Raw genomic sequence first — 26,637 nt, 5'->3', positions numbered from 1 at the left:
CAGGCAGGCAGGCTGAGACTTGGGCCTAGATTCCCATAGAAATTTCAGGTGTAGAGAGGTAGATTTGTGAATCATTAGCCTAGAAATGATACTGGAAGCAGTGGGAGGAAATTAGAGCACCAAGGGAAGACGTATAAATGGAAAAAAAGAAGTCTCGGGACAGAGCCCTGAAGTACACTGACCAATAGCGGAATGGCGGTGGCAGAGGATCCTCCAGAGCTTACACGAAAAGTGCAAAGATAAGAAGAAAACCATGAGATAAAAAGCGAGGACAGCATATCAATGAGTAGGTGGTGATCTACAATGAGTAGGTGGTGAAAAGCTGCAGATACTGAAGGGAATAGACGTAGTAGATAAAGGCAGATTGTTCACCCTCTCCAAGGTAGAGAGAACGAGAGAGCACTCTCTAAAGTTAAAAGGGGATAGATTCCGTACAAACATAAGGAAGTTCTTCTTCACCCAGAGAATAGTAGAAAACTGGAACGCTCTTCTGGAGTCTGTTATAGGGGAAAACACCGCCAGGGATTCAAGACAAAGTTGGACAAGTTCCTGCTAAACTGGAACGTACGCAGGTGAGGCTGAGCTCATTTAGAGCACTGGTCTTTGACCTAAGGACCGCCGCGTGAGTGGACTGCTGGGTATGATGGACCACTGGTCTGACCCAGCAGCGGCAATTCTTAAGTTCTTATTGTGCACACACCAAGCGACTGCATCCCCAAACCACCTTCCCTGGAGATGCCTAATGCTTAATATGCTTAATTCCCATGAATACAGAATGGCATTCTGTAGGTATTGGGTGTTTTCCTTTCTGTGGGTGGATGGGGGTACTCTGGTAGCTGAAAGGTCTTGATTCCTGGAGTGGGGATAGTAGGCGGCTTTACAGTCCTTTTCGTGAAAGTCCTTTGGTTTCTGGGTTGCACAGTGAGCTTTACGAACATATATGTTTGCAGCATTGGGGTAGTCATCCTGTTTTTTTCAGTTATTGCCAATTTTACTCAGCTGTCTGCTCCCTGGACCCCAGGCAGTTACTGGGTCCGAGGTGCATCATTCCCTTACTTTCTGTTTTCTTTTATTTGGCAGAGGGCAGGCTTATTGTGCTCACAAGGGGGCAGTGAGACACCTCTGCCCATTAGATTCTGAGTCTCTGTGTCATTGCCTTCGACATGGAATTAATGCTTAATTCTCTCTCTCTAGGGTGATGGCATTGTCTCCTAACCCCGCCTTCTTTATTTTGCCCGTCCCAGATTTGAAAACTTTAGAGTGCCTCTTTGGGATAAAAGTGTACAAGCTTTCCTCTTTTCTTGCAGTTTTTTTCCCACTTTTTTGTTTCTTGATTTCGTTTTATAGGCATGTTACATGTGTGGCCAGCAATGAATCCTGTCAGGGAGTCCCATGAGAGTGCTGTTAGTTTCAAGACATCCTGTAGGGGAGGGGCACCCTAAGAAAAAAAGGACAGAATCAGCTGGTGGAGAATCAGAGAGGAGGAGTTTCAGCTTGGTAGACTGGATGGGAAATTTAATTTTTTGTGCTGTCCTTCATTGTGGGACCTTTTTACTAAGCTACGGTAAGTGCTTACCGCAGCTTAAAATGACTTACCACAGGACATACTCGGGCGTTTTGTGGTATATAAAGATAAATAAAGCCATAATCTGTGTGCACAAACCGTGCGCTAAAAAATATTTTTATTATTAGCGCAGAGGGGGTAAATTTTCTCCATCTTGGTCTCCTGTTTGCGGAGTACCCTAGGGATCTCCACTGTCTCCCATATTATTTAATGTATATATGATGACATTGAAATATTTGAATTTATCCACTTCAGAATCGATTTTTACGTATGCTGATGATATTTTCATCTTACTTGAAGTTGATCCATCATTGCCGAATTTAACAATTCTTGTATTTCAAGACTTTAAGGTTGGGCTTCCTTCATACGTATGAAATGAAATGCCACTAAAACTAAACTTTTATGGTTTGGTCCTACTTCACATAATCTGCCCCCTTTTGTACGACTAAACTGGTGATACTCTGAAGATTGAATTCTCATCTAGAATCCTTGGGTTTGTTCAGGATTCTACTCTTTCTCTGACTAACCAAATTAATATTGTATCATGGTTTTTTTTTTCATCAACATCATTTTGCTGTATTGGTCCAGGCTATTGTATTGGCTTATCTGGACTATGCAAATTCTCTTTACATCAGTTTAAGCAAGCGTAACATAAAGAGATTACAGCTGATTCAGAACACAAATTGATTTTTGATAAGAATAGATACGATCATGTTACTCCATTACTGAAGGTGCTGCATTGGCTCCTGGTATATTGGAGGGTTCAGTTCAAGTGTGCCAATGTTGTACGGTATTTAAGAGTCTATATGCGATCTTTTCTCCATTATTTTCCCTTTCTTTCAACTCTCATCGACCTCTTTCTACTAGAGGCATACATAAATTTTAACTAGTATTCCCTTCTATTAGAGGGATTCAAACGTTTGGTAGACTTTCCCACTCTCTGGCATTTACCATGGTGAAAATCTGGAATGATCTCCCTTCAGAAATCAGATGATAAATAAGAGATGGTAATAGATGAATTTTCCTGTTCTGTCCAATTATTGTTCCCTAATGTTACTTTGAGTAAACTTTTGTTAACCGATTCGAGTCCCTCTGGGGAATGACCTGGTATATAAGACTAAGGTAAGGATAGGATTGGATTGGATTGATCAGCTCAGGATCGATTAGCGCTTAAGTTCTTACCTCCTACAAAATAGGTGGCAGTAAGTGCTCATATGATATTTTTTAATTGCCGTGCATTAATGGCTTTATCGCTACAAGTATAACTGAGGCAGCAGTCTTATTATCTTGGTACATATTCACAACCCACTAGCGGGTTGCATTAATGGCAACATTAGCACATGATGCAAAAAATTGGGAATTAATTTGTATATCAGATACCCTTAAATCCAAATGCTCAACTAGTGTCTGTTCAATAAAAAGCCATACTTAAACATTAGCACATGGCCAATAATTAAAAAAAATAAAATAAAATAGAAAATTGGCCATTTTCAGGCTGGGGTAGGGTTACCATCTGGCTCCATAAAAAGGAGAAAAAACAAAAATAACACAAGCAGAATACTAGACAAATGCAATGTACCACCGAAAAGTATTCACTTTATCAGTCCAAATATCTAGACTACTTAGAGCAGATTCCAAAATACGGAGAAAAGACCTCAGTGTTCCCTGGAATGAACTCAGGAAACTACTATGACAACTAGTAGATTGGCATAGAGAGCACATCCTTGGTCATAGCAAAACTCCGTTAAAGTGCAATACATATATAAATATTTTAGCAAAATGTTTATAATCAAAAAAGTCTATAATCAAAAAGAAGGAATCTGCACTTATCTCAAAATTATCCTCAGATATGAAACGGATCACAGCTGCTAGATAGTATGCAGTCTCCCGGTGCAAGGACTCGATTCAACCCCTTGTTGGCCTGAGCCATTGCATAATCGATCCCCTGAGATAACTGCATAGGAAGGAATGATGTAATAACTTTCACAAAAATATGTGAAAAGTGCCATCTGTTGAAAATTGGCCAGCTGTCTGTGGAACATTAGATGTTTTTGATCAGAACGTGTGGTAACATCTAATGCTGGTAAAGAGCCTGAACAGCAGTGTTTTGCCTAACTTTCATTTTTCCTTTTCCTTGAACAGTCATGTCGAAGAAAAAACTCAGTGGGAGCATCCCAAAACAGGCAAAAGAAAGCGGGTTGTAGGAGGTTGGTATTGTGCATCACTCTATTACAAAAACTAATCTGAAAGAGGGAAGGATGGATGTTTGGCCCAGGCCCATAGTTGTGAGTTTGTAGTATCCTCTAAGTTGATTTAGGATTAACTATCTTGTGACTTGGAAATAAGTCTCAATTAAGGTTGTGTCCAGTTGATTAGAGATTGTAATGCAATTGGCACGGAAATACTTGCTAATGGGTTACATGTGGTATTGCTTCTAATGCAGCAAATTGTTCAAAAAATTAACAGTTTTTTATTTCAGCAATAGCACAAAAACTTTAGTGCATCACTGGAGGTGATGTAAAGTTTTCATTTAAAAAAATCAGCATGAAATCCTCAAGCTGGGATGCCAAAGCCCCCAGGTTACATGACACTTTTGCTTAGACGCTTTGAAACAGGGAGGCCCTCAGACCAGAAAGCCCCCAATCTACTTTGCCCTCCTTCTGAAGGGCCAACAAGATACACCTATCTGTAGATGCATCTACCAAGGCTCCTTCATTCTCCATCTTGGAAAATGGCAGTCTGGATAGCTGAGGTTAGAATAAGGTAATTGATGTCAGCCAAACACTGCCATTTTCCACGATGACAGAAGAAATGAAGCCAAGGAGATCAGGTAAGTATGTGTTGGTCATTCAAGGGAAGGGGGAAGCAAGTGGTTTGGGGGCTGTCTGGTTTGAGGGTAGAGGACGACCAAACTTGAACCAAAAACATGGCCTTATCCCCAGTGCTGCTGTTGCTGCCACAAGACTTCCTCCACCCCCTCTTCGAGACAGCCTCCCTGCCCCTTCTTGGGCCTATCTTTTACAGGCCCTGGTGGTCTAGGGGCTGCTTCAGGGCAGCAGCATCCTGTATTACTCCTGTCTCTGGTGGCTATGTATTCAAAATGGTGACTGTGACTTCCCATGGCTGCCTCGCAAGACTGCTGCAATATGTCACGGCTGCTATTTTAGAATTGGGAATGGCATGCTTCTAACCAAAAAAGCCACTAGACCACCAAGGCTTTTAAAGGTAGGTTCAGGGAGGGTGGTGGAGAAGGGCAGTTGGAGCTAGTGGTTGGGCCAGGAAATGATAAATCGTAGTAGTAGTAGTTTTCTTTCAGAGTGATGGGGCAAGGGACACAATTTTAGTTTCAGTTCCAACTGAAATCAAGCCATGGATTCTGGCTATGAATTTGGTTTCAGTCAAAACCAAAACTACTGGTTTCTGTCAACCTCTACTTGAGGGCCTCTCTTTGGTGGTGGTAGTGGTGCTGGGACACAGGATCCTTGTTATAGAGAGCCTTCAATGTTGAAAAGGAGGTATATCTTTAACTAAACTTTTCATTTTAATGCATTACTTCTGGTTTATTGCTATTATATTTTTACTTCATTGTTTTTCTGTATTTTTTTTAAACATTTAATTAGCTTATTACATTCAAAGTAGGGCTGTACTGAATATTTTTATTTGATTCAATTCAGCCTCAAATAGTGCGCTGAATACATTATTCATATTCGGCCGAATGGTGCTTTAAATTTGAACGTGAATAATCTGGGGCTATACAATTGTAGGGTCATGAAATTGTTAACTGTTGTTTAAAATATTGCTCTGGCCTACATAGCTGAAAACAGTGTACAATCTATTGACCTCATCTGCCTGAAATGTATATCCCTGCCTTACCACATTGTAAGCTGAATAGAAGAGTTTGAGCCATGATGTACCCTGCCCTTCTGTACATGTAACATTTACACCTGCAAGATTTAGATAAGCAGAGAAATGAGCTAGTTTCCTATAGGACTATAAGTTGTATCCCTGAACTTATCATAAGTGCTGGCTTAGGACCAATAATAATTGTAGAAAGTTATAGAAGTAACAAATTGTAGTTTTTGCATATATTAGTTTGCGAAAAGGGCATAAAAGTCCATGCATTTCCTGATTCTAACACTCTAGTAGGCAGGCTGTTAACTGCACTAGAGTCCAGTATGCTGTAATAAACCTCTTGTACTTTCTTCACACCTCTGACTTTGTGTGTCCAAGTGACCTTTCACAATGCTAAATCCTACTGAAATAAACTCTTGCTCTCCGATTTCACGTTGCTTATTTTATTATTTGCCATGTTAAAGCTCAGCGCCCATAATCCCACATTCATATCTGGTCAAATAGTCTAATAGGATATTCAATTCATCTCTAATTAGAAGTGTAAAACGTTAGCACAGAGGTGAAAACAAAAATTAGATTAAAAAATAACATCGATGCTTAATGCAGACTTTTCACGCGAGGCTGCATATTCAATAAACGCGCTGTGTTTCTTCTTCCCTAGATCTGCCGTATGGATGGGAGCAGGAAACTGATGAAAATGGACACATCTATTTTGTTGAGTATGTCTCTCTGTGTTTATTACTTAGGGGGTGGGGGGAGGAGTGAAGCGAGAAGGGGCAGATCAACAAGAACCTATTCAGAAAATGATTTCAGTAGGTTTCCCATTCTTTTAAAATTTGTTTTACACCATACTTTATTGATGTTAGGAATAATGGTTATTACTTTTTCCATACAAGAGGGTAATCTTATATATATAAAATCGGAGGTATGTATGTGCCGCGATCACGCAAAAACGGCTTGACCGATTTGAACGAAACTTGGTATGCAGATCCCTCACTACCTGGGATGATATGTTCTGGGGGTCTCGCGGCCCACCTGCACACGTGGGCGGAGCTACAAACATAAAATCAGATTTCACCCATTCATGTCAATGGAAAAAATATAAAAAGCTGCCATTCTCACAGTAATTCAAAAACGGCTTGACCGATTTGAACGAAACTTGGTATGCAGATCCCTCACTACCTGGGGTGATATGTTCTGGGGGTTTCGCGGCCCACCTGCACACGTGGGCGGAGCTACAAACAGAAAATCAGATTTCACCCATTCATGTCAATGGAAAAAATGTAAAAAGCTGCCATTCTCACAGTAATTCCAACTACCTGGGGTGATATGTTCTGGGGGTCTCTCGGTCCACCTGCACAAGTGGGCGGAGCTACAAACAGAACATCAGATTTCACCCATTCATGTCAATGGAAAAAAAGTAAAAAGCTGCCATTCTCAAAGTACTTCAAAAACGGCTTGACCGATTTGAATGAAACTTGGTATGCAGATCCCTCACTACCTGGGGTGATATGTTCTGGGGGTCTCGCGGCCCACCTGCACATGTGGGCGGAGCTACAAACAGAACATCAGATTTCACCCATTCATGTCAATGGAAAAAATGTAAACAGCTGCCATTCTCACAGTAAATCAAAACCGGCTTGACCGATTTGAACGAAACTTGGTATGCAGATCCCTCACTACCTGGGGTGATATGTTCTGGGGGTCTCTTCACCCAAGAATTTATATGTTCTTGCTCCTGGAGGGTAACTAAAAATGTTGTTTATAATCAAGTTTTGTGTTTGTTGTATTGTATTCATTTTGTCAAATATTTCACATTATAATTTGAATATTGTACTTTTTATAAAGCTGTAAAAAAATAATTTCATTCACCACTATAAAGTATCTTTATTTGAATCCATTTACAGTGTTATTGCTATAATTAAATACCCGTGCAACGCCGGGGCATCAGCTAGTACAGTATATTGAAACACAGTATATTGATACAAGAGGGTAATACAGTATATTGAAACAAATCGGTGCTATCATAGTTTTTCCAAAATAAAGAAAATAAGCATTTAGGGGCAAATTCTATAAATGCCGTCCCGATTGTAGGCGGCGGTAGGCATCCTACCACTGTCTAACCAGCCAAACGAGATGCATGTTTGAAAAAACCCCAAAACACACCGAGGCAGGCTGCCTACATTGTAGGCGTCTTTGCGAGCCTAGGGAGGCGAGTGGGGCCACCTAAACTTGCTCAAGGCTAGGAGTGGGCATGTTTTCGCCCGGTAGTGGCCTTACGCATGCTTAGGTGGCCCTAGGTGTCTCCCTAGGGCTGCGATAGGCACCTGAAATGTAGGCCAGCAAAATGCTGGCCTACATTTCAAATAGATGCAGCCGCTGAACTTATCACAGCAAGAGAATCTCCCTGCCGCAATCAGTTTAGCGGCCGAGGCAGGGAACCAGTCCCCCCTGCAAAGACCACCAGCAAGGGGATGCCCAGTCCCTCCTGCCAGAACACCTGAAGCCACCCCCCTATCCCCGAATGTCTATGGCAGGCAGGAGGAGTGTCTAATTCCTCCTGCTGCCACACTACTGACACCAGCAGGAGGGATACCCAGTCCCTCCTAAAACTCCCCCCCTAAGATCATCAGCAGGAGGGATGCTCAGTCCCTCCTGCTGGAACCCTCCACACCTCCCCTAAGATCATCAGCAGGAGGGATGCCCAGTCTCTCCTGCCTGAACCCTCCCCCACCCAAAGATCATCAGCAAGAGGGATGCCCAGTCCCTTCTGCCAGAACTCCCCTATCCCTCTGGGACATCCTTCGGCACCCAGACCCCCCCAAGCCCACCCAGAGCCCACCAGTACCTTCTTTAGTTGGCTGCGGACATTCGGGGGTGGGGGGTACGGCTTTAGGGGTTCCCGCAGGAGGGACAGCATCCCTGCTGGTGGTAGTATTTCTGGGGGGAAGGGGGGACGGGTTCCCTGCCACTGCCGCTAAACTGTTCACGGCAGGGAGATTCTATTGCCGCGATCAGCTCAGCTGCAACCTGATTCTCTAACCGGCGCCTGTGACATGTATAGAGAATAGTGGTGTTAGGCAGGCTTAGGCATTTGTCCATGAGGACAGACGAGATTCTACAATGTATAGGGCGCCCGTGTGTGATTCTCAAAAGCTGCTTAGGTGGCTTCTTAGACCGGGCGTCCTACACAGAATCTGGCCCTTAGAATTCTCAGAAGATAAGCAGGATGACAGGTTCTCACACAAGCCTAGCAGAAAGCATCTCCAGTTTAGATACATCAAGAGGCTTTTGAGAAGCCTACCACACATTAGGGATGTGCAAGCAAGAATATTTTGTTAATATTCCTGTGTCATTTTCAGGGTTTTTCCATTTTATTTTTATTAGGGTTGCACATTTAACACTTTATTAATGTGATTAATGCAATAGAATTTTTAAATTGTGAAAAATTTAATGTAATTAATGCATTACAATCCCTGCTCCTTTTTCTACATCTCTCTCTTCCTTTTTTCCTCATCCCGTACTATGGCAACTCTGATTTTTCCTCCTGAAATCTCTCTGCACTCTTGCAACCCCCCACGGTCCGCATCTCTCTCTTTTCCTCTTTCTCCCAGCATCTGTGCTTGCCTCTACTCAGACTCTTGCAGCCCCACCACCTGCACACTTTGTCTTGTCTCTAGCTCTCCTTCTACCTCTCCCTCGCAGCCCTCCAAACTTTCTTTTAACACTGCATCACTGAAAGCATGCTGCTTCTCGCCTGCTTGAAGCCTTTCTCTCCAGCAGCCTGCCTAGAAACAGAAATTCTGTCAGACAGTGCTACAGAGACAAGTTCAGAAGGCTACAAGGGGGAAGATGGAGTGTGCCGGGGAGCTGTGGGGTTGGGGCTGAAGCGCAGAACTATGGGGAAAGGCAAGCAGAGATGCCATGAGAAAAAGGAAGAGATATGAAGACCACGTTAGGGGTGTTGGGGGATGAGAGGGACAGATGCTGGAAATAGGGGGTGGAAGAAATAAAAAAGAAAGTGCCCATGGCTGGGAAAGAAGAGAGTAGGGAGGAGATGGTGTCCATGGAGAGAAGGGGAGAAGATGAAACAGAAATAGAATGGAAGAAAATTGAATGTGAAAGGTGGATATAGGGCAGGAAGTGAGGGGTGGGGGAGAAAAGAGGTAATATGCATTTGTTTTTTTAAGAAATCAAATTGAACAAGGAGTATAATTTTTTTTACTATTCTTTTCTTCTCCCTTGGTATTGAATGATAATGCTCCACAGTTTTGTATTCTCTGGAATTATTTTCATCAGTTTGGTCTCAGCCTTCCATTCCCTAGTCACCCACTGCTAATTGTCTGTGAGCATTGTGAATTCTTGGTTACACTGAGTATTCCTGTCAGATAATAAAACCTGAACGGCCCTAAAAGGCTGACTTCTTTCCCCCCACTGCATTTCTTTCCATATCCCACTAGAGGGAGCTGACTATCCATGAGCTAGATTTCCAGAGCTTTCATAGCTGTGTCTCTAGAGTGGAAGAAAGAAATTTGTGTGTTCTTTAGGACTAACATCACACAACAGAACTGGCAAGGCTTCAGTAGTTATTACAGCACATGGAAATAAGTGTTAATAAATATAAGATGATAGTTGTTTGTTTGTTTTTGAGGGGAACTAACTTAATAAGACTATAATAACAAGAGTTGCCATAGTAGGACAAATTAAGATTGATCAAGCCCAGTATCAGAGGCACCGGAACGGGGAGAGACACAGGGGCCATGGCCTCCCCCAAAATTTGATTCCTGGTGGTCCAGTAGATTTTGAGAAGAAAGCAGAAAAATGGAAGATGAATGTTAAAAGTTAATACTAAAGACGGATGTATGATTCAAACAGACCAGGGATTTTAAATTACAGTCCACTTGAGGGGGCAATACTGTCAAAATAGAACAAAACAAAAAAGACCCCCCTCTCATCAATACTGGGCAAGTTTCTCAAATAATATCTTCATATAACATTTAAAGGCTTTTAAATATTTTAATGTTCTCATAAGCTCTTCAGCAAGGCTCCACAGCAGCTGTACAATGTCGCTGGAAAGGTGCTTGAATTTTAATCATAACACATTTCATGGAGCAAGGATTCTTGCTTCTACTGGAGTAGAGGTCTGCACGGGAACGGGGATCGTGGGAGTCCCGCAGGAATCCCCCCCAACCCATGGGATTCCCAAGGGGACCCCTCTCTGGCCCACGGGACTCCCACAGGGACCCCCCTCGAGCCAACGGGACTCCCACAGGGATGGAAGGATTTGGAAGCAGGGTTCGTCCATATAATATAATGGACACGTCAGCCTTAGTAAAAGAGGGGGTTTATAAGTTAATTACCTGAACAGAAAACAAAAAAAGGGTTCCACCAAAGAGATTCCACAAGGAAAACAACAACGCAAACACAAAAGAAACTGTGGAATTGATGATCCTGTCAGAAGTAATTGCTGCTTTTTATGGGAACGGGCGGGGATGGAGGTAATTCCATGCGGGGATGGGTGGGGATGAAGAGGATCCTGACGGGGACGGGTGGAGACGGAGAGGATTCTGGCAGGGATGGGTGGGGATGGAGAGGATCCTGGCGGGGATGGGTGGGATTTCTGTCCCCGCGCAACTCTCTATACTTGAGTGGCAAATGTTATGGCTCTACAAAAGCTGTTTAACAGTAGCCCACTTATCTGAAAAGGTCAGTTCACGGCTCCAACACAGCCTGTTTCACTAGCCGGAAGGATGAGCTTTTTATATTGATTTTATTTGCAGTGTGCAGTGCCTGAGTCCTTTAGTCTACACACTTGATGTTGAAAAAAGACGCCCTCTTTTTTCAACATCAAGTGTGTAGACCAAAGGACTCAGGCACTGCACACTGCAAATAAAATCAATATAAAAAGCTCATCCTTCCGGCTAGCGAAACATAGACTGTGTTGGAGCCGTGAACTGACTTTTTCAGATAAGTGGTCTACTGTTAAACAACTTTTGTAGAGCCATAACATTTGCCACTCAAGTATAGAGAGTTGCGCGGGGACAGAAATCGCACCCATCCCCGCCAGGATCCTCTCCATAGCATTTGCCACTCCAGTAGAAGCAAGATTCCTTGCTCCATGCAACATGTTATGATTAAAATTCAAGCACCTTACCGCTGCTGTGGTGCCTTGCTGAAGAGCTTATGAGCACATTTAAATATTTATAAGCCTTTAAATGTTATATGAAGATATTATTTGAGAAACTTGCCCAGTATTGATGAGAGGGTTTTTTTGTGTGTATTGTTCTATTTTGAAAGACGGATATGTGAAGGAGAGTGAAGGAGAGAAAGTGAAGGAGAGAAAAACAGCAAATGGATGAGGTGGCCATGGATACACAGTTAAGAGCACAGACAGAAGAAGTGCAACCAGAAACTGGGAAAGATGGTTTGAAAACCAAAATCACCAGGCAACAAAGATAGGGGAAATGATTTTATTTTCAATTTAGTGTTTGAATTGTGTCAGTTTTGAGAAATTACATCTGCTGTCTTTATTTTGCTCTGTTCAGGAAGAAATGCATTTGTTTCTATTTCTCTGGGGTTGTACTGCATGCAGAGTCTTGCATCTTAGGGATTTGTTTGTATATATTAGTACTTTTAGTTTGTGGTCCTGTATTTGCATAGGGGTTATCTGTGTTCTGCATATGTGACCAAGGCCAAGTGTTCTGGTAGGAATAAATATTGAGAAGCATACAGTGTGCTTTGCGTAGTTTAATTTTGTGGTTAACCATTATGTATTGTTAATAAGATTATATTGTATGTATATATGAAAAATGAATGGAAAAAATGGTATTACAATTACAGCAGTACTATTATGGGGGCGGGGTCTGGGCTTCCCCCCAAACAAAAAGGCGTTCCGCTGCCTATGCCCTGTATAATATTTCCAGCAGTTGCCATCCCAGGTCACAAGTACCTGGGAAGATCCCAAAAAGTAAAACAGATTTTGTGCTGCTTATTCTAGAAATAAACCATGTATTTCCCCAAGGTCATCTTAATAATGGCTTATGGACTTTTAGGAAATTAGCCAAACCTTTTTTAAACCCTGCTAAGCTAACTGCTTTTACAATATTCTGTCAACAAATTCCAGAGTTTTAATTACACTTTGAGTGAAGAAATATTTTATCCAATTTGTTCTGAATCTATCACTTATTAGCTTCATTGCATGCCCCCTTGTCCTAGAATTTTTGGAAAGAGTTAACAAGCGATTCACATCTACCCTTTCCACTCCACTCAGTATTTTATAGACTATTTTCCCTGAGCCATCTCTTCACCAGGCTGAAGAACCTTAGCTGGGTTAGCCTTTCCACAGAGGGAAGTCGTCCCATCCCTTTTATCATTTTCATCACCCTTCTCTGTACTTTTTCTAATCCGCCTATATCATTTTTGAGATGTGGCAGCCAGAATTGCACGCTATTAGATGTGCACCCTCATTACGGAGTGATATAGGGGCAGAATAACATTCTTACCTTTTTGTTTTCCATTCCTTTCCTGATAATTCCTAACATTCATAAGAACATAAGAACATAAGCAGTGCCTCCGCCGGGTCAGACCATAGGTCCATCCCGCCCAGCAGTCCGCTCCCGCGGCGGCCCAAACAGGTCACGACCTGTCTGAATCACCAGAAGGGGCCCCCTTGCCACCTTGGTTTCCCATTGAGTCTTATCTGCCCATCGAAGTTCTAACCCTCCGGTCCTGCACATGCACGACCTGGTTGGGTTTCTCCCAGCACCTCTCTCAGTATCCCACGATCCCTTTATCCCTCAGGAATCCGTCCAATCCCTGTTTGAATCCCTGTACCGTACTCTGCCTGATCACTTCCTCCGGTAGCGCATTCCAAGTGTCCACGACCCTTTGGGTGAAAAAAAACTTCCTTGCATTTGTTCTGAACCTATCTCCCTTCAGTTTCTCCGAATGCCCCCTCGTGCCTGTTGACCCCTTCAGCCTGAAGAATCTGTCCCTATCCACCCTCTCTATGCCCCTCATGATCTTGAAGGTCTCTATCATATCTCCCCTGAGCCTCCTTTTTTCCAGAGAGAAGAACCCCAGCCTATCCAACCTCTCGGCGTATGGGCAGTGTTCCAGCCCTCTTACCAGTTTCGTTGCTCTCCTTTGGACTCTCTCAAGTACCGCGTTTTTAGCTGCTGCTGCACACTAAGCTGAGGGTTTCAACATATCCTTAGTGATGATACCCAGATCCTTTCCCCGGTCAGTGACTCCGAATATGAAACCCTGCATCACATAGCTATAGTTCAGGTGTCTTTTTCCCACAAGCATCACTTTGCATTTGCTCACCTTAAACATCATCTACCATTTTCAATCTTTCTCAATCCTCTTGTGCGTAGTTTCTCTTTGACAATTTACTTGTCGCATTTGCTGCTGGGTGGCTTATTGAAAATTTGCCCCCTGTTTGATTTCCAGAAATTCTTTGTTTATTAAAAAAATTGGGATCTGATCATTTAGATTGTCAAAAACATTACAGTACTCACAGATTGAGCCTGTTTTGACTTCCATTCATCAAAAAGAAATTAAACCCATGAAGAATGCAAAGAAAGCATATGGGTTGTCATATATTTTGAGTTTTTTGGGGGGAGTGTGTGGTGCTATGGTTAGAGCTGCAGCCTTAGCACCCTGGGGTTGTGGATTCAAATCCCGCACTGCTCCTTATGACCCTGGGCAAGCCACTTAATCCTCCACTGCCCCAGGTACATTAGATAAATTGTGAGCCCACCTGGACAGGTAGGGAAAATGCTTGAAGTACTTGCATGTAAACCACTTTGACTATGGTTGCATAACTACAAAAAGGCAGTATACAAGTTCCAATCCTTTTCCGTGCTGTCATAATGCCTCATTCCACCAATGCCTAAGAGCCAGCCCCATCAGTGATGTCACAATGGTTTCATTGTTCTATACTTGACTCACTTATGTTGTATTGGAGGAGAGTGTAACACAGTGGTTAGAGCTACAAGCTCAGCACCATGAGGTTGTGGATCAAACCCGCCCGCCAGGACAGATAAGGAAAAATTTTTGAGTACCTGCCTAATTTGTAATCCGCATAGAATTGTAGGATATGCAGAATATAAATAAATTTGTTCAATGATATTTAAAGTGGTCAACCCTCTTTTTTGTTCATTTTTAATAGCCACTTGAATAAAAGGACCACATACCTTGACCCCAGGCTTGCATTTACAGTAGATGACAATCCCTTAAAGCCCAGTAGCAGACAGAAATATGATGGCAATACTACAGCAATGGACATACTCCAAGGATGTGGTCTCACTGGAAAAGTGGCCATCGTGACTGGAGCCAATTCCGGAATAGGTAAGTGCTGAAGGACTGTTATTCAGTTGTTAAGATTTTTTGTAAGCCAATTCAGAATTTGAACATGAGAATTGTTCTATATTTTGCTGTATTTATACGTGGTTTATTTGGTAACAATCACAAGAAAATGAAGATCTCTGAAAGTCTTGTCTCTTCCAGATGGTAGAAAGGTAGTAGCCTAGTTTATGAGTGTTTCTCATTTACTTGCAGCAGGAGAGTACACAGCATTGTGCAAGGTTATTGAAGTGGCAACTTGAAAGAGCTTTCTCTGAAGAGCTGGAAATCTTGTTTGAGGATGTAGATATTTAGGCCCTGATTCTTCAAAAGTGCGTCCCGATTTTAGGCAGCTGTAGACGTCCTACAGCTGTCTAATCAGCCATTCGGGATGCACGTTTTTAAAAAAAAAAAGCTCCCCAGGCAGGCCTGAAGACGCCTCCAGGAGCCTAGGGAGACCCGCAAAATGCCTAAGCTCGCCTACAGGCCTTAGGCGAACTTAGGCGGCCCTACGCGTCTCCCTAGTAGAGGAAGAGACGCTTAAAATGTAGGCCAGCAAAATGCTGGTCTACATTGTAAGTAGACGCGGCCGCTATACTGATCGCGGCAAGGGATCTCCCTGCTGCAATAAAGTATAGCGGCCGCGGCCGCCTGTCCCATCACCGACAGGAGGATGCCTAACTCCTCCTGTCGGAACCCCGAACCCCGGAACCCCCTCCCCCCCAAACTCGTAATCGCCGACAGGAGGATGCCCAACTCCTCCTGTCGGAACCCCGGAACCCCCTCCCCCCCAAACTTGTAATCGCCGACAGGAGGATGCCCAACTCCTCCTGCCGGAAAGCCGAACGACCCCCCCGCCCCAACTAATCTCCCTCCCCCAACTAACCTTTCAATGTTGGTCAGCTGGACGGGTCTTGCTGCCGTCCAGCCGACGGGTCTGCCTCGTGGAAATGAGACGGCACGCCCCTTCCCGGCCCATCCCCACTAAATCTAAGGCCTGATTGGCCCAGGCTGTAGAAGCCTGGACCAATCAGGCCTTAGGCATAGCGGGTCCGCCCATCCCCACTAATCCTAAGGCCTGATTGGCCAAGGTGCCTAGCCTGGGCCAATCAGGCCTTAGATTTAGCGGGGATGGGCCGGGAAGGGGCGTGCCGTCTCATTTCCACGAGGCAGACCCGTCGGCTGGACGGCAGCAAGACCCGTCCAGCTGACCAACATTGAAAGGTTAGTTGGGGGAGGGAGATTAGTTGGGGCGGGGGGTCTTTGGGCTTTCCGGCAGGAGGAGTTGGGCATCCTCCTGTCGGCGATTACGAGTTTGGGGGGGGAGGGGGGTCCGGGGTTCCGACAGGAGGAGTTGGGCATCCTCTTGTCGGCGATTACGAGTTTGGGGGGAGGGGGTTCCGGGGTTCCGACAGGAGGAGTTGGGCATCCTCCTGTCGGCGATTACGAGTTTGGGGGGGAGGGGGGTCCGGGGTTCCGACAGGAGGAGTTGGGCATCCTCCTGTCGGCGATTACGAGTTTGGGGGGGAGGGGGCTCGGGGTTCCGACAGGAGGAGTTAGGCATTCTCCTGTCGGTGATGGGACAGGCGGCCGCAACAACCGCGGCCGCTATACATATTGCAGCAGGGAGATCCCTTGCTGCCATAAGTATAGCGGCCGCGTCTAATTTAACCCAATTCTCTAAAGACGCCGGTTACAGAATCGGCGTTTAGTATAGGACGCCTCTCCCGGGCGGCCTGCCTGGGGAGCATTTTTTTTTTAAAAAACGTGCATCCCGATTGGCTGATTAGACAGCTGTAGGACGTCTACAGCTGCCTAAAATCGGGACGCACTTTTGGAGAATCAGGGCCTTAGTGTCTTACTCAGGATTAGAGCAGCAGTGCGTGGAATTCAGCCAGTCTCTCCTGAATTGAGCTAGGTCCCTACCCCACCAGAATCGAGAGCAAAGATGCAGCCGCTGTATAATATAAAATTTGTAAGAAAATTGGTGACATTTCCCTTTTGTTTCCTCTCCTAATTCTAATGATCATTTTCATGTTTCTGTTAATAGAGCTGAATAATCTAATTTTTTTTTTAAATGACTTGAGAGATTGTTCAAATGTTGTTAATCCTTTTTGTCTTCCATGCTGTAAAACCCCTGAGTAGTGAACATAAGATTTGCTGCTGCTGGATCAGACCAGTGGTCCATTGTGCCCAGGAGTCCACTCACACAGCGGCCCTTAGGTCAAAGACCAGTGCCCTATTTGAGTCTAGCATTACTTGCGTACGTTCTGTTCCAGTAGGAACTTATCCAACCTTGTCTTGAATCCCTGAAGGGTGCTTTCCCCTATAACAGCTTCTGGAAGAACGTTCCAGGTTTCTACCAGTCACTGAGTGAAGAAGAACTTCCTTACGTTTGTATGGAATCTTTTCCCTTCTAACTTTAGCAAGTCCCCTCTCTTTCTCTTCACCTTGGAGAGGGTGAACAATCTCTCTTTCTCTACTAAGTTAATTCCCTTTAATGTCTTGAATGTTTTGATCATGTCCCCTCTCAGTCTTCTCTTTTCAAGGGAGAAGAGGCCCAATTTCTCTAGCTTCTCATTGTACGGCAACTCCTTCAGCCCCTTAACCATTTTTTGTCACTCTTCTCTGGACCCTTTTGAGTAGTACTATGTCCTTTTTCATGTACGGTGACCAGTGTTGGACGCAGTATTCCAGGTTGGGATGTACCATGGCCCGGTACAACGGCATGATAATCTTTCCAGATATGTTTGTGATCCCCAAGCACGTGAAGCAAGGAGCAGAATCTTTGCAAGTGCCTCGGCAGGAATCCTTACACTCTATACAAGGAGCAGAGTCTTTGGGAGTGCATCGAGGTTCCTCCATCAAGCCTCTGGAGCTTCAATCTACAGCCTCCAGTCCTATCCATTCTTTGGTGGCATTGGCTGCTTCTGTCTCCGAGACGAAGTCTCCTCGATCTTCGAGATCTGCTTCCAAGCACCGTTCTCACCGACGATCGAGGCCTTCATCGAGGCATACTTCCAGGCATAGTTCTTTTTCTAAAGAATGTCCCTCTTCAACTAAGCCACGCTCTACTCCTACTTCGACTAGACCGCCGACTCCTCGCTCGAGGTTTCTGCTTCCGAACCTTGAGGATGCAGCGGTTTCGATTGCTTTGTCCAAGTCTCCATATTCTTTTGATGCCTTTTTTCCTGCCGAAGCTTCATCTTTGACCCAGGCTGCCTCAACGTCCTCGCTTCCTTCTCGAGGGAAAGCATTGGAGGATCAGCTATCTTTCTCGTCTTTTCTTCATCAGATGGCTGTTGACTTGGATCTTCAATTAGATGCTGGTTCCAAATACTCTAAGGAGTACCTCGAAGTCATGCATCTCCCTCAACTTCTGGGAGAGTCACTTAAGCTTCTTCTTCACAAGCTTTTGTCTCAGACTTTTGGTTGATGCCTGGAGACCCCTTATACCATACCGGCTGTTCCAGGCAAATTGGACTCTAGGTATAAAACTACATCGCAAAGGATTTGACAACTCAGAGCATTCCTTCCACAACAACGTCTGGAAGCTCTTCTTCAACTCTGTCATACAGTGTCTTCCTGCTCTTCCATCTTAGCGAGACACATGATGGTACTTCTGGGTCACATTGACTCTACAGTACACATGACTCCTTTTGCCAGTGGACCCTCATCTCAGTGGACCCTGGCATCTCAATGGACGCAGGTTTGCGACACACTTTCTCGACACATAACAGTCATTCCTTCATTGAAGCAGTCTCTTTGTTGGTGGATGCTCTCTTCCAATCTCTCCAGAGGCTTGCTTTTTCAAACGCCTCCCCATCAGAAGGTCCTCACAACAGATTCTTCGACCTACGCTTGGGGCGCTCATCTCGATGGTCTCCGTACCCAAGGCCACTGGACCAGTACAGATCGTCGGTGTCATTTCAATCTATTGAAACTCAGAGCGATCCTCAAGGCTCTCAACGCTTTCCAACATCTTCTTCACGACCAGGTAGTCCTCATTCGGATGGACAACCAAGTAGCCATGTATTATATCAACAAACAGGGAGGGACGGGATCTGCCTCCCTTTGTCAAGAAGCTCTGAAGGTTTGGGACTGGGCAATCCACCACAACACCTTCCTCAAAGCTGTCTATATCCAAGGGGAGAACAATTGTTTGGCGGACAACTTGAGTCGTCTTTTGCAACCTCACGAATGGACACTCCATTCCTCTCCTCTTCATCACATTTTTTCACAGTGGGGAACACCTCAGATAGACTTCTTTGCAGCTCTCCACAACTACAAACTGCCTCAGTTCTGCTCCAGGATATACTCTCCTCATCGCCTCGAGGCAGATGCTTTTCTTCTGGAATGGACGAATCTCTTCCTCTATGCATTCCCTCATTCTCAAGACTCTGGTCAAGTTAAAGAACGATCATGCCACCATGATTCTGATTGCTCCTCGGTGGCCGAGACAACCTTGGTACTCCCTTCTACTTCAACTCAGCAGCAGGGAGCCCTACCTTCTACCAGTTTTTCCAACTCTGTTTACACAGAGTCAGGGATCTCTGCTTCATCCCAACCTGCAATCTCTACACCTGACAGCTTGGTACCTCTCAACATGACTCCTCTGCAGTTTTCTCAACCTGTCAGAGACATTTTAGAGGCTTCTAGGAAATCTACCACTAGACAATGCTATCACCGAAAATGGACTAGATTTTCTACGTGGTGTTTATCTCATGATAAGGAGCCCCAACATTCCTCCTTATCTTCTGTTTTGGATTACCTTTTGCACTTACCGACTTCTGGCCTCAAGTCTACATCGATCCGAGTCCATCTCAGTGAAATTGCTGCATTCCATCAGCCTATTGAAGGGAAACTTCTCTCTGCTCATCCGGTGATTTCCAGATTCATGAAAGGACTTTTCAATGTCAAACCTCCTCTCAAACCGCCTCCTGTGGTTTGGGACCTCAATGTTGTCCTTGCTCAACTGATGAAGCCTCCATTTGAACCAATTGACAAGGCTCATCTGAAGTATCTCACTTGCAAAGTAGTGTTTCTCATCGCCCTCACTTCTGCTCGACGAGTCAGTGAGCTACAAGCTTTAGTTGCTGATCCACCTTTCACGGTGTTTCATCATGACAAGGTGGTCCTCCGTACTCATCCAAAATTCCTTCCAAAAGTGGTATTTCATCTCAATCAATCTATTGTTCTTCCAGTGTTCTTTCCGAAGCCTCATTCTCATCCTGGAGAAGTAGCTCTTCATACTCTGGACTGTAAACGTGCTTTGGCCTTCTATTTGGAACGCACCAAACCACACAGAATTGTTCCTCAACTTTTTGTCTCCTTTGATCCAAACAAGTAGGGCATCCTATCTCTAAGCATACCATCTCCAATTGGATGGCTGCTTGTATCTCATTCTGCTATGCCCAGGCTGGATTGCACCTCCACAGTAGAGTCATAGCCCATAAAGTCAGAGCAATGGCAGGTTCTGTAGCTTTCCTCAGATCTACTCCCATTGAGGAAATTTACAAAGCTGCTACTTGGTCCTCGATTCATACTTTCACATCTCACTATTGTCTGGATACTTTTTCCAGACGGGATGGACAGTTTGGCCACACAGTATTGCAAAATTTATTCTCTTAAATTGCCAACACTCCCACCATCCCATTCTGGTTAGTTTGGAGGTCATCCTTATGTGAGAATAGACTGCCTGCTTGTCCTGGGATAAAGCACAGTTACTTACCTTAACAGGTGTTATCCAGGGACAGCAGACAGCTATTCTCACAACCCACCCACCTCCCCTGGTTGGCTTCTCTGCTAGCTATCTGAACTGAGGAGATGTGCCCTACTCTGGATGGAAAGGCACACGCGGTGCGGTCGACTCGAAACTTCTAGTTTCTACAAGCAAGTCTGCTTGCGAGGCTTCTGCATCTGGGCTCCGTCGATGACATCACCCATATGTGAGAATAGCTGCCTGCTGTCCCTGGATAACACGTGTTACAGTAAGTAACTGTGCTTTATTTCATGCTCTTTACTATTCTAATTGCAGGTTTGGGTATGGCAAAATGAAATCATTTAAATGGCAAACTATATACATGGACAGGGTGATTTTATAACCCGCCCTAGACTAAGGGGATTGCTTTGGTACATCCCATTGGTCAAGGCTGACGTACCTTTTGCACCAAAAGGAATGATTAGGTTCTTACCTCGATAATCTTCTTGTAGGTAATATGTAAAATAAAACAAAAACATAAAGGAAAAAAAATACCTTTTTTTATTGGACTAAACATAATTTATGATTAGCTTTCAAAGTTAAACCCTTCATCTTCAGATCAACTTTTGCTTTAAAATTCCATTTTAAGTGCAAAGATGAGGATTTTCAGCATAGTGAACTTTTGCATTTGTATTTTGTCAAATTTGTTTTTTCATGTAAAGTCACAAAATTTCTTCTTAGCAAACTCATGCTAATATTTTGACTCCCTCTAGGGGGCTCTGTTGCTCCATATAACTGCCAGAACACTATACCTACCAAAAAATAAAATAAAATAAAACATTCCCATACACTCTAACCTTCAGTGTATTTCTCCCCCCCCAAAAGCACACTTAAGTGTTCACAATAAGTTTTATGGTTTTAATGCATAGTTCTAAATTGCAGGTGGGACTTTTTACATTGTTTAAAATGCTTCTTTAGTAGCCTTATACCGTGAAATATGAAGTGGCCATGGTTCCATGTGTGGATGTGGCGTGTATCATTGTCAAATTGCTGAGTTTTGAAGAAAAGCTTACAAGCAAATATCCTGACCTGCCTACTTGTCTCATTGGCTGTTTTTATAGTACATTTCAACAGTGGTGGCTACATCAGGACAGGTCTTGTGATTTTTATCAAACCATGAAGGCGTCTGAAGCACGTGAACGTTATTCCATTACTTCTGGTTGAGCTTGGAAGGTTACTGGCATGACCTTGAAATTGCAATTTTTCTAAATGTCCAGCAAAAAGTGGCATTACTCCCTACTGAGTCCCATCCTCTGGCTGGCTAAGGATAAGAGGATGTTGTGTACTGCTGTTTGCTTAGTCGCAGATATATAACTTTCACTGGCTATTTCTTGTTACTGTTCTAAGTTTATTAAAAAATCAGTTTATTTAGATTTCTCTAGCTCTTTCTTTCTTTCTTTTTCTTCCTTTCTTTTTCTTCCTTTCTTTCTTTCCTTTTCTTTCTTTCTTTTTTTCTTTCTTCTTTCAATCTTTCTTTCTCTTTCTCTCTTTCTTTCTCTCCTCTTTCTCTCTTTCTTTCTTTCTCTCTTGCTCTCTTTCTCTTCTCTCTCTCTCCTTCTCTCTTTCTTTCTCTCCTTTAAATGCAGGTGCTGTGTTATCTCAGGCAGAGATATTTTAAGGCCATCTCTGAAACTGCTTATCCCATCAGACATCATTAGGAGACTAAAATCGCGGCACTGTTAAATGCTTTTCTTAGGAATTTGCTCATAAAATGATTACACATCCTCTTTTATCTCAGTTTTGTTATATGTGCCATAGAATTACTTATAGCACAAAAACAAGAAGGAAATTTTTTTGGAAATTGGAAGCATTAAGAAAATCAATAAAGAGATCTGATGCACAGTTCAACAACCTATTATGAAATCATTGTGGGAAAAGCCTTTTAGGCAAATTTTTTTTCACGTTGGATTTCTGTATTTTTTTTTTTTTTTTCATATTGAGACACTGAAGTGCCTTTTTAAACAGTTATGCTTATGTGTACAGAACACTGTGGCATATCTTGTGTTGAAAACTCACAAGAAAGAGCAGACTGCAATTCGAGAGTCGCCCTAGTCAGATAGGGGACTGGGGTGGCTGCAGAAACATGACAGAATTATAAGCATTATAAATCACATGCTACGTCTTTGAAAGCTAAAAAGTATTGTTTGGCTAAATTTCAGCAGAAAAAGCAAAATGTTAAATGGTGGTACCAAGAACAGCTACTGACGTCCTTTTGAATAAGAGATAGGACACGTTTCCAAAACACTGCATGACATACCCCAAATCTCCCTCTTTCACTGTGAAAAGAAAGAGGAGAAACCCTTCTAAAAGTGAGATCCAGCGTGTTTAGTCATGTAGCCTGAGGTTGTGAGTAGAGAATGATACGGGGACAAATTTGTCCCCGTCCCCATAGGAACTCAATTTCCCTGTCCCGTCCCCCGTGAGTTTTGTCGCTGTCCCTGATCCATTCCTATAAGCTCTGCCTTAACCGCACAAGCCTTGAACACTATGATTGTAAAGCGTTTGAGGCATGTGCAGATGAGGACAGAGCTTGCAGGAATGAGTCAGGGACAGGAAAAGAACTCTCTGGGACGTGATGGGAAACTGAGTTCCTGCGGGGATGGGGAAAAATTTGTCCCCGTGTCATTCTCTACTTGGGAGATCAGTATAGAAAATTGAATAAATATATAGTGTGAAAAGCTTCAGCCTCTTGATCACCACAGCTGGTATTGTGACATCATAATGCCTCATTCCACCAATAAGAGCCATCCTCATCAATGATGTCACAATGGCTTGATTGTTCTTTACTTGGCTCACTTTTACTACATTTTGATTTCTAGAGTAGTGCAGTTTAGAGAATGACATGGGGACAAATTTTTCCCCATCTCTGCAGGAACTCAATTTCCCTATCCCATCCCGGCAAGTTTTGTTGTTGTCCCTGTCCCATTCCTGTAAGATATGCCTTAATCACACAAACCTGGAACAGTTATGATTTTAAAGTGTTTGAGGCTTGTGCAGATGAGGACGGAGCTTAGGCATTGGTGGAATGAGGCATTATGACATCACAATCGGAGTTCTAGAATGTGATTACTTATGATTTGTGTTCTAACATTTTTATTGAAGGAAGAAATTAAATATACATTTATAAAATGCAAATAGATATTCATTACAAATGATTTCACACATTTTGAAAATTCCAATCCATATATTCTATTAAATACTATCATTCCTCCAAAAATTTTTATATGACCAACTGTAACCCCCCTTCCCTTTCCCCCTCTCTCCTTCCCATTCCCCCCACAGGATGGAAGGTGACATAGACTTATGATTTTAAAGTGTTTGAGGCTTGTGAAGATGAGGACAGAGCTTGCAGGAATAGGGCAGAGACAGGAAAAGAACTTGACGGGACGTGAAAATGAGTTCCCGTGGGGATGGGTAAAAATTTGTGAGTTCAATCCCAGCCTTCTCTTTGCGACTCTGGTCAAGTCACTTAATCCTTCCATTGCCCCAGTACTACAGTTAGATGGTGAGCCTGTCAGGACAAATAGGGAAAATAATTAAGAGTACCTGATTTACTATTCAGTGTACTGTAAACCGCTTTGGCTGAATCTCTTCTTGAAAAAGGTGGTTAATAAATCCCAATACATAAATTCATCTGCTTGCCAATCAAAAGAGGATGGTGAGTAAGGACCCATTCAGTTTTGTATTCATGGAAGACCTGTACAGTATAATCTCATTATAACGGACTTCAAGGGACCTGGAAAAACAGTCCGTTACATCCAGAGTTGCATTTTTTAAAAACTTTATTTAGGTCAACTGAAACAATGTACAATCGATGAACAACAGTCACTGCACAAGCATATCAGCAACATCAAGAACAAAACTCAGCAAAACATTGGTATGGCACAAAATGATTGCAAAACCAGAACACTAAAAGATGTTCTAAAGCATTATGTCGCATTGTACTGGAAAGAAAAATACTCTGTCATTTTCTTCTGGGCTGCATTTTGATACTGTATCACCGGCACGCCACGCGCCTTGTAGGCGGAGCCTGCATGTCTGTTATAGCCGAACAAAACTACAGCTAAAAGTGGCTCTGGGGACCAAATTGGCTGTCCATTATATGCGAGTCTGCTATATGCGATGATTTTCTGCATGTTCATAAAGGCGCACGGCCAGGACCAGCGGACCTCATCTGCTGCAAACGATATTCCGTTTTAAGTGAGTCCGTTATAATGTTGTAGAAGCTTTATTTGTCTAAGATCTTAAAGTAGGAATGCCCCAATAGGTTAATAAATTCCAAAAAATAAATAGCCCATTCTGACTGGACCCATGATCATGGTGAACTGAAAGTGTGCGTTTGATTTGTGCTTGGTCTAGACGGTGAATAATGTTCTGGAGACAATGATTCTGCTCATTGTGGGTTTCTTAGACATAGCACTTACAGTATGTATAATGTTGTTAATGCTGCATTGAGAATATTTATGTGCAAGAGAACTGCATGTGCAGGTATAATTTAAATAATCCATTTGTACAGTATAAGGATAAATCATCCACTCTCCCAATATTTCTGGAGGTCAGCTTCCCTCCAGTCCTGCTGCAGCTCTTATGGCTATGCAGACATCATGCTTTCTGACTGCCCTGTGGTTTCTACTGCTTGTTGCCTTCCCGCAGTCAAAATCTCACAAACTAGAAATTACAAATGTTTCCAGTTGCTTGTAGAACCACCCAATATATAGACGTGAACAATTTCTTCAATATAAATCTCGAGTATTATCAAATGGGGGCAACTTTTTTTTTTTTTTTCTAAAATTTCCAGCCAAATGTTTTGGTTACTTTATCTAAATATATCGTATGCCTTTTTTTGAACTCGATCAGCTAGAAAGATTCTTGTTAGATAAAGCGACGGCTGTTCAAACTAAAACTTAATAATATGTTGTAACACAGGCATTTTATTATTATTTTTTTCCTACTGGTTAATATGTTTGAAGATTGTTCTTCCCTCTTCCTTGACGTGGACTCTTGTTGCTTTAAAATACTGTATGTATTATATACTGTTACACACACACACAAAAAAAATTCACAAACCACCTGCTATGTACTAAAAAGAGATGGGTGACAAACAGCGGAAACGGTGTAATGGTCGTCTGCTGACATTTCTAAATTGCTTAAGTTTGACCTTCACCGTCTGCTTACGTTGGCAGGGGCCCCTGAAACAGACCCGTTATGTATTTCCAGCCAGCTCTTTTTGCCTGTACTGCTGCTGCTGAGGTGAACACTGTATTTCGAAGGGGATAGATTTGGTGGCAGGTTCTTACGTAAATGAGGAAGACTGTTTTGTGGCACGCTGGGCTTCGGTGGTCTATGAATGTTTACATAAGAGGAAAGTATATATTCGAATTGAATTTCATTTAGAGTGTAGTGGAACACATTGAAATAGTTACGGTAATCAGTGAGCTATGCATTAGAGCAGTGGTTCCCAATCCTGTCCTGGAGGACCACCAGGCCAAATGGGTTTTCAAGATAACCCTAATAAATATACAAGGAGCAGATTTGCATGCCTGTCACTTCCATTATATGCAAATCTATCTCATGCATATTCATTAGGGCTAGCCTGAAAACCCGATTGGCCTGGTGGTCCTCCAGGACAGGGTTGGGAACCACTGTATTAGGGAATGACAAGGAGACAAATTTTTCCCCGCAGGAACTCAATTTCTCCATCCCCGTGAGTTTTGTCCCTTTCCCTGCTCCATTCCTTTAAGCTCTTGCCTTAACTGCACAAGCCTCGAACACTTAATGATTTTAAACTGTTTGAGGCTTATGCAGATGAGAACAGAGCTTGCAGGAATGGGGGCAGGGACAGAAAAAGAAGTCGCCGGGAAGGGAAAGTGAGTTCCCGCAGGGACGGGGAAAAATTTGTCCCCATATCATTCTCTACTGTGTATTTCTGATCCTGGTTTATGTCTTGGTCATTGTCTGACATCATTTCAGATTTCCCAGTAGATGAATTTTTGGCTTAGTTTTGAGGTCTTATGTGGTTGTCTCTGTCCTGTGTTTTACATAAATGGTCTGGGTTTTAATTGCTGTAAATGCCCAAACAAATCATAATTTTTTTAAACGACCCCCATTACTT

The 26,637-nt window shown here is 43.2% G+C and overlaps 1 protein-coding gene across 5 annotated transcripts in view; it reads left to right on the top strand.

Moving 5' to 3' along the window:
• Positions 1–26,637, top strand: part of WWOX (WW domain containing oxidoreductase) — a 1,340,377-nt gene that overhangs the window by 7,815 nt on the left and 1,305,925 nt on the right. For all 5 annotated transcript variants that reach the window (XM_033942128.1, XM_033942126.1, XM_033942127.1 and 2 more), the window contains exons 2-4: positions 3,707–3,771; positions 6,078–6,135; positions 14,592–14,770. In XM_033942128.1, coding sequence (XP_033798019.1) covers positions 3,707–3,771; positions 6,078–6,135; positions 14,592–14,770 — 302 coding nt within the window. The remainder of the gene's footprint in view (positions 1–3,706; positions 3,772–6,077; positions 6,136–14,591; positions 14,771–26,637) is intronic.

The sequence above is a fragment of the Geotrypetes seraphini genome, chromosome 4 (genome assembly GCF_902459505.1).
Source record: "Geotrypetes seraphini chromosome 4, aGeoSer1.1, whole genome shotgun sequence".
Taxonomy (NCBI): Eukaryota; Metazoa; Chordata; class Amphibia; order Gymnophiona; family Dermophiidae; genus Geotrypetes; species Geotrypetes seraphini.
This window is presented reverse-complemented; position numbering and strand designations above follow the sequence as displayed.